Here is an 8,702-nt window from a genome sequence, read left to right as displayed (position 1 = left end):
GTATGGTGTTTGCTGGGTGATTTAATCCATGCTCAATGAATTTTTAACCTCAGAAAGCATTTCTGAAGCCAGGCTTATTACGAGGGCGGTAACTGCCACCTGTCACTCACATGGCCACGCCCAAACTGTAAAGACCTCCACGTGGCCACACCCAAACAGACCTCTACATTAAATAATTTGCAGTAAGGTTGTGTTTGAGAATGTCAAAATGTATATATATATATATATATATATATATATATAACAAGTTATAGAAACAGCAATATGCTGAATGTGATTTCAGTGTACTTTGCATTAATGTCATATACATTGTGTAGGATCATTTTTAAAGTCCGTGCAAATGACAGTCCATCTATTTCTGCTTTGGGAGAGGAAACACTGTTCCCTTTTCTATCTTCCAGCAGTTGTATTTTTGTGCTATCTTCCCTCTTTTTCGTTCTTCCTGCTTCTTTTTTTTTCTCTCTTCACTTTATCACTCCTCTTCTCTGCCCTTATAAGGAAGCCGAACGGTGCGTTGTTGAGCCGGGGCGGAAATGGCGCGCGGGGGCTGATGGGAACTCAGTAAGATACAGGAAGACTAGAGACACGGAACCGAGAGACCAAACACACCCACTGGTTTAGACTGGGGGAAAAAAAAAGCTCGTCTGAAACTTATTAACGCTCATCACACGGCGTAAGGTAAGGAAAAGAGTTTATAATGCCATGCGTCTGTCATAGCAAATCGATCTTATTGGACTTGAAAGGTATAAATCTGTTTATGACAAAGAGGCTCTGCGGCTTTCAGCCTTCATCTGAAATCACAGGCGATGACACGGCATGGAGAACTGCTCAGTTAGGCGTGTTTATTTATTACTAAAGCTCAAAGCCGGTCAAAACAGGATGTTTCTTTTGGTTTAAAGAATGTGCAATCATAAATCAGAGTATTTCACTTAAATCAGACGGCTGGAGAGAAAGGTTGGTTTTGCATTTCTGTTGTTTGTGCAGAGTGAGCAGATTCACAGCTCCAGGAAATAGCAGGAGACTCAGCCTTCATATATATATATATGTGTGTGTGTGTTGCACTTTCTGTGTGTGTGTGTGTGTGTGTGTGTTCTAAATGCAGTTGTTCAATCATATAAAATCCACTGTCTTAAATCTTTCCTTTACTATCATGTCACTAGTTTTTGATTTTAACCAGTTAATATACTTTACTACATCTTTTATTGAACACTGCAGTGAATATGGCACCACTCACACAGCCTGCTCTAAGAATGGATGTCATTTGGCCTACTTCTCCCAAGACCGAGCCGAAATGACCCGTTTTTTGTCCACACTAAACCGTACCTTCGTTCCTTTATGTCTCCATTTTTTGCAAATGTGCCTAACCCCAAGGCTGTTAAACCATTACCACCTAGCCATATACAGTTTCCTACTTAACATTTATAGCCTAGTGATTGTAGGCCTGAGCCTTTTGAATACAATACTGTGTTTGTTTGTTTTTTGTTTGTTTTTTTTTTACTTTGACAATTAATTCCAGCATATATTTTTCCCCAGATTTCTGAAACCGATTTGTTGGGGGGGGGGGGGGGGGGGGTGTAAACAGCTCAGATGTGATTTTTGTTCTTCCCCATTTAATTATGGACCACATTCTAATGAGATTGCTGTAAAGAAATGCGATCTCTGCTTTTAATTCTAAGGTTATAGGATTTTTATGCAATGATATCAATATGCCAGACCAAAAATGAATAATTTTGCCACTTGAACACCAAAGTGGAGTCCAGAAAACATGCAACCGTTTGTAGGACATTCCTCAGGTCATGATCTTAAGGTAAATACAAAGGGATTAAGGACTACAGTAATCACTGCAGTTTCTTGTATGCTTTTTACAGTCATGGTGATAATACTGGTAAAAAAAAGTTGCTGTTATCAGCCTCCGAACATTTTTTTGCTTTTTTTGGTAAGCTAGTCTTGTACATATGTAAACAGCTGGGCCAAAAAGCAAGATTTGTCAAAATATCGGCTCAGGATGTCCTTTGTCATGGACTGTCACAGTAACACCATAACCATAAAATATACTATGTATATTTTCAGTGTTTCATAACCAAACAGTGGTGTTGTCTAACATTCATCACACTGTGATAACAGAGAGGTTATTATTTATATAATTTTTTTGCTCTTGTGCATGTTGCTTTGTTTCTACACTTGCATATGTAAACCTGAAGTTTTATGTTATTCTTATGGACTTGAAACTACATTTCTGACTCCTACCAAGTTGTCTTAAATATCAGTTTCCTACCGAGTTGCCCCAAATGGACAGTTTTTGACCAACAGTGTGTTAAATTAATTTAAAAGCCACAAAAATGTTAGCCTTAGTGGTTTTGCTGGCAACCCCTTGGTGTTCATGCTTTCCGGTGGACAAATATACATTTCTTGCACGTTTGAACCATCTGGGAATCAAAAGTGTTGAAATTATAGTTTGGGGAAACATTTCTGAACCGTGGATTTGTGCTCTTGGGACAGGTGAAAGTGGACAAAAAGGAAGCCTGCAGGTTATTTGCTTTGGCATTCAAATTCTCTCAATTTCCCTTTCCTTCTTGCTTTATATTTACCCGATCTGTCTGAGAGGCTTCGCAATGCCTCAGGTCTCTACACTGTATATCCCAGGGGTGTCCAATCTTATCTGAAAAGGGCCGGTGTGGGTGCAGGTTTTCATTCCAACCAAGCAGAAGCTATACCTGATTCCAACTGGCTAATCGGTACATCTTGGCTTTCAGTAGACTCAGGTGTGGCTTCTGCTCAGTTGGAATGAAAACCTGCACCCACACCGGCCCTTTTCGGATAAGATTGGACACCCCTGGTATATCCTCTCTTGCTTGTGTGCATACAGAATTCACTTGGTAAAAGAAATCTTGCTAACTGTTATAATTGCTACATGAGTTTCCCCTACAGAATAACACCAGGCTTCATTAGAATCAGGTGCTTGGTGGCACACCTGTGTTACCTGTGTTTTTCTTGGACAGAGGCACTCAGGTGGACACAATGAGTCAGTCATTTGGTTTGGGGGATCAGGTTTCTCTTCCATGAGGCTGTAAGCTTACACGTGTATGCGAGAGAGATAAGCAAATAAGGACGATTCTGCTCCAAAATCTCCCAACAGTAGGCAAGGCAGCTGACATTGTTGTCTCCAAAATGTTGAAATTCGTTTATATTCTTTAAATGTCATGTTCATTCAAATCCTAATTTGAATAGTTTCTCAGTAGTTTGTTCTTCCGAGAGTGTGAGGTATGCATTTTCTTTCCCCTGAGAAACGAGTTGTGACACGTTTCTCTTTTTTGGGAGTTGGTCACTACATTATATGTTGCAGTCTGTGGAGCTTATGGGGATTGTGCTTGTTATTTCTTCATGATTAGCAGTACATTCAACAAAAATGTCATAGCATATTCGAGTGAAGGTTTGTCCTTCTAGTTAGTGATTAGATTAGTCATTTCATGTTCTCTGCACTAACAGTACGTCTCTCTCTGATAGGCATGGCAGAGCTGGCGAAACTGGTGCAGAGGTTGGAGGTTGCTGTTGGCCGTCTGGAAGCCATTTCCAGCACTGGAGGCACAGGTGGCTCTGCGGCTGGTGGAGGTACTGCAAACTAAACGCTGTCTCATTCCTTTTTACTGATCTGGTGCAAACCATGTTTTTGCTGGAGTGCAAAAGACATCTGAGTGCCAAACCCAGGCTGTTTTTAGATAGTAAAGTGAGGAGGGAATTTGAATGAAAAACATTGCATTTGCCTTGCTGTTTCATGATTTTAACATCCTCTCATACTCTGCTCTCTGTCTGTAGCTGTGGCTGCCTATGTTGAGGCCTTCGATGGTCTGATCTCAGGCCCTGTTGCCGAATACCTCGCCCTGAGTCAGAAGATTGGTGGCGATGTTCAGAAGCATGTATGTAAATCACTGCTTACTGATGAGCACTTTTAATGACTATTCTTGTGACCTACAGATGTGTTTCTTCTGCCATGCTCAGTATTCTGTAATCTGAATTTTCTGCAGGCTGATATGATGAAGCAAGCTTTCACCTCTCAGAGGCAGCTTCTGGTGACGGCCTCCAGCTCCCAGAAACCCTCTGATGTGAGTAAAATAGACGTGGTACTAAGAATTGTGATCAAAGATGAGTTTTGCGAAATGATTTTCAGGTATTTTGCACTTATCTTGGTCTAATTTGTCATACGTGTGGGGTCTTAGGCAATCCTGACATCTCTGCTGGCCCCAGTGTCTAAAGTGATTCAGCAAGTGCAGGCGTTCAGGGAGCAGCACCGCTCCTCTCCACTCTTCAACCACCTCTCCGCCGTCAGCGAAAGTGTCCCTGCCCTCGGCTGGGTCGCCATGGTGAGTGTGGTCAGCCTACTGTGTGTGTGAGAGTAGTCATTTACCAAAACCCAGTGTGTATTTGATAGAAACAATCCATTCATTCATGCAGGAAAAAGTCTTGTACAATATGTCAGAATTCTATGGCTTTTTTCTGTCATCTGTTGACAAAGGCTCTGTGTTTCAGCCTAGTAGCCTGAGGCGTTTTTGTCTTGAATTTTTACTGAACATTAATAGAGATGAGACTTCAGTAGATTTTGATCATTAAAGTGTGTTTGTTCTACTGTCATTCTCAACTGTATGTTAAGATTTACATATATTGAAATCTTGGTGGAAAATGTCCCTCATTGTCTCTCTCTCTCTCTTTCTCTCACTCTCTCATTGTCTGTCTCTCTCTCTCTCTCTCTCTCATTCTGTCTCTCATTTTTTTAGGCCCCTAAGCCAGGTCCTTATGTCAAGGAAATGCAGGATGCAGCCATGTTCTACACAAACCGTGTGCTCAAGGATTACAAAGACAAGTAAAGTCTTATTAAAGGCTTATTTACACATTGGTTTTCCCATATTTTGTGTTTTGTTAACTCTCTCTGCCTTTTTCTGTAGGGACAAAACTCATGTGGACTGGGTCAAGGCCTACTTGTCAATCTGGACTGAGTTGCAAGCATACATAAAGCAACATCACACCACCGGACTGGTCTGGAGCAAGACTGTGAGTCATTGTCTTGGTTCTGTTTTTATTATTGCTGCTGTTGTTGGGGTTTTTTTGTTATATAGTTTGGGTTTTCTACTAATTATAATGGTGTATTTCTATGTTTTTGTGTGAACAACAGGGTCCAGTTGCCTCAGCATCTGGAGCTTCCGCTGCTCCAAGCGGTGGAGCTCCTCCTCCTCCTCCTGGCCCACCTCCTCCAGCTGCTGATCTGGACAAGGCAGGAGGTGGAGATGCAGGCTCTGCCAACCGTAATGCTCTCTTTGCCTCCCTCAACAAGGGATCTGACATTACTAAAGGTAAAATTAGTCAAAGATCATTACTACAGTGTGTACTGAATTATGATAATTTTCTGTCTGATTTTCTTTAATGGTACTGGCTGTAAACAAAATGGTCAGACAGACTTAAAGGTAGTTGGCTCACAGAGATTAAGGGAAAAATATTATGATTGTTTACAAATAAATCATTTGAATTTTAGTAATGGTGCATGCCACAATTACATGAACTGATTTATTTTATAAAGGTAGCTGTGATGTAAAAGTTAACCTCTGTGGTGTAGTTATAATAATGTTGCTTTTAAAACCCTTCCTGCTTCTGAATGTTGCTTTTAGCAGCATGTACTTTGAGGCTGTAATAGTAATGGGAGTGTTTATGGAGAATATAAGGCAGCTGTAAATATGCAGCATTTATGATGATTAGCTAATCAATACCCAATAGGGGTAACTCTATAGTAATAAATGTAAATGAGAGAATTCACTATTCAGTTCATTAGTTTGTTTGATACAATAAAGTGGTCATAAATGTACTGGGGTTAAGACAAGGTCATTTTTCTATGCCTTAACAATCCATGTCTATTTAATACACATCCAGGGCTGAAGCATGTGTCTGATAACCAGAAGACCCACAAGAATCCTCAGCTGCGGTCTCAGACAGGCCCTCTGCAGTCAGGACCAAAACCTTTCTCAGCTGCCCGGCCAGCTGCCACCACTACCCAAGCCCGCACTCTGCCTCCAGTGCTGGAGCTGGAAGGCAAAAAATGGAGAGTGGTAAGTGGGAAGGATCGTCACAGAGTCTGTGGAATTATCACTGCCACCATTAAGGTTGTTTTTTGTTTTTTCCCCCTCTGCTTCCATCTTCTCAATTTTTGTTGGCTTTTCAATGTAATTAACAGGAGAACCAGGAAGGTGCTCAGGGCCTTGTGATCAGCGACACGGAGCTCAAACAGGTGGTTTATGCCTTCAAGTGCAACAACAGCACTCTGCAGATAAAGGGAAAAATCAACTCCATCACCTTAGGTATGGATACAACACCGACCCCGGTTCACTGAGACACTGAGATGTTTTGCTTTGCAAAATATTTGACAATGATATGCATATGCGTTTCACATTTAAAATTCATTTCTGAGCTTGAGGATGTGTAGAACAAAAAAAATAAAATCATGTCACTTTCTCTGCAGACAACTGCAAGAAATTGGGCCTTGTTTTTGATGATGTTGTCGGTATTGTGGAGGTGATCAACTGCAAGGATGTTAAAGTCCAGGTGAGTACACTTATAAAATTGACTCAATCCAAAGAGGGAAACACATTTGATTAGGGCTTTAATTTACTGTATATGAATCTATCAAAACAAAATTGGTGAATAAATATCACTTGTTTAATATAGGAAAAGTAGTTCAGAATGATGTGCTCCATAAATTACGTTCCCTTTAATTTTTACAAATTATGAAATAATGTAAAAGGATATAAAAACAAATAGGCATCATAAAAGTGATTATTTCAATGTATGTTTTTCCATCCTTTTCTTAAAGACTGAACCTTGGTAATGTTCTGGTATAGATGTCATTAGACCTGTAATGTTTAGTTAGATGTTACTGATCAGAAAACTTTACTGTGTTCAAACATGTAAAACAAAGTGAATAGAAATGTACTTGAATGCTAGATCTGTCGTGACAGCCTTACATGACATTTAATATTTTAGCGCACCTGTTGTTACATATGTGAATGTTTTCTGTATATGCAGGTTATTGGAAAGGTTCCAACCATTTCCATCAATAAAACAGATGGATGCCATGTGTACCTGAGTCAGAACTCGCTGTCCTGTGAGATCGTCAGTGCCAAGAGCTCAGAGATGAATGTGCTGGTGCCTGGCAAAGACGGAGAATTTGTGAGTGATGGAGTGAATTATATGAGAAATGCTGAAGAAATACAAATGTGTAAGATGACAGTAATAAATTTTATTGCTTTTTGGTTTTTTTTTTTGTGTTCTTGTTTCATTTCTCCAGACTGAGATCCCTGTCCCTGAGCAATTCAAAACCGTCTGGGACGGCAAAAAGCTGGTCACTACAGCCACAGAGATTGCAGGATAAAGGCCTCATCTATGATACTTCACCCCCTTTGCCAATGCCTACCTGATTGACTGACCAACCAGCCAATCACAAACAAAACTGAAATGGTAATCTTGTCCACACTCCCCATAAGCCAATAAGAGGCGTGGCTGAACATTCTTTCAGCCAATGAAATGGCTGTTTGCTTTATGCAGCATAATGAACCTTTTCATTCCATTTGATGTTTAATAGCAATTCATTTGTTGCCAAGTCGTTTTGCTGTTTTCAAGCATTCCAAGGAAAATAAAATGTGAACAGCCAAAATTATGCATATATTCTTTATATTCGGTAGTTATTTTGTCAAATTTGTTGGTCTTATATAATATGTTTAATATGCTTTACATGATTGGGGTAGAAGTTGTGTTCAGGTGAGGGAGTCCTAGTGATTTCTATTTCCTCTCTTTTTCTCTCTCTCTATCTGTCCTAAAGCACACATACACCTTCCTCAGAAAAAATCAGTGCATTTCAGACATTGGTGACCTTATTTATGTTTCTGGGTTAATTAAAACCAAGATTTGTGTTCTTGACCAAATTTGGTTGACTATTGGATAAAATGATGGATTACATACTGTCTTATTGGTCTATTTTCCTGCTCTTACCATTGAAACAACAGGAATAGATATAGTAGTAATAAACAGATTTCTTCCATTTCTTATTGTATTCCAGCACAGAGCACATTCTCTAAAAGCACTGTAAAGTAGTAATCCATGATATCTGAAAATATGAGGTACAGTAAGGACAGTGGACAATTTTTTTTTTTTTTTTTTTCTCTCTCTTTCAAAATTGTTAGGCACAAATGCAGGGGCAGAATTCCTGTTGAGACTCTAGATGGCAACATCAGATTGATCGTTTATTGAATTATTTCGTATGAGGGTTAGTAAGCAAATTCAGGTAGACCTAGTGGCCATTATTTTTCCTTAATCCTCTTAATCCTTTTCCTCTCATAGCACTCAGGCCATGTGGATTTTTTTTTACTATTATTATTAATTTGTTTTGTCTTTTAGTTGGTCAACAATTTTAATTCTGCTCATTATTAGTACTGGAGTAAGATGCCATTAAAATGGTTGCAACGAATGTCACGTTGTTCTGTCTTTACTTTTTGGATTGAATTTTGTAGTACTGAATTCTCTAGTCACTTTTATAAAGTTGTATTTGTCATATGAAGTAATAATTAAGGCATGTGCACCAAAGCAAATGTCATCAATGTTACGCCACCAAGTTTGTTTAAATTCCCTTGTACTTTCTAAAAGAGAACAGAGACACTTAACCATTATAA

At 39.5% G+C, this 8,702-nt stretch overlaps 1 protein-coding gene across 1 annotated transcript; it reads left to right on the top strand.

Annotated features, from left to right (window-relative positions):
* Positions 1 to 525: 525 nt before the first annotated feature.
* Positions 526 to 8,500, top strand: cap1 (CAP, adenylate cyclase-associated protein 1 (yeast)). Its single transcript, XM_058377586.1, has 13 exons — positions 526 to 678; positions 3,505 to 3,609; positions 3,814 to 3,914; positions 4,023 to 4,100; positions 4,215 to 4,358; positions 4,770 to 4,855; positions 4,938 to 5,043; positions 5,165 to 5,342; positions 5,914 to 6,089; positions 6,215 to 6,338; positions 6,500 to 6,582; positions 7,063 to 7,206; positions 7,325 to 8,500. Exons 2-13 carry the CDS (start codon positions 3,507 to 3,509, stop codon positions 7,406 to 7,408), a joined length of 1,407 nt encoding a protein of 468 aa, XP_058233569.1. The 5' UTR covers positions 526 to 678; positions 3,505 to 3,506; the 3' UTR covers positions 7,409 to 8,500.
* The last annotated feature ends 202 nt before the right edge of the window (positions 8,501 to 8,702 follow it).

The sequence above is a fragment of the Hemibagrus wyckioides genome, linkage group LG24 (assembly GCF_019097595.1).
Source record: "Hemibagrus wyckioides isolate EC202008001 linkage group LG24, SWU_Hwy_1.0, whole genome shotgun sequence".
NCBI lineage: Eukaryota > Metazoa > Chordata > Actinopteri > Siluriformes > Bagridae > Hemibagrus > Hemibagrus wyckioides.
The sequence above is the reverse complement of the archived record's forward strand: the minus strand, read 5'-3'. Positions and strand labels throughout refer to the sequence as shown.

What these genes read in the sequence shown, in the direction of transcription:
- cap1 (XM_058377586.1), top strand. Translation starts at nt 3,507, where the DNA reads ATGGCAGAGCTGGCGAAACTGGTGCAGAGGTTGGAGGTTGCTGTTGGC. An exon ending in TGGCTCTGCGGCTGGTGGAG is followed by an intron (nt 3,610 to 3,813) that starts GTACTGCAAACT and finishes CTCTGTCTGTAG; the next exon opens with CTGTGGCTGCCTATGTTGAG. An exon ending in GACTGGTCTGGAGCAAGACT is followed by an intron (nt 5,044 to 5,164) that starts GTGAGTCATTGT and finishes TGTGAACAACAG; the next exon opens with GGTCCAGTTGCCTCAGCATC.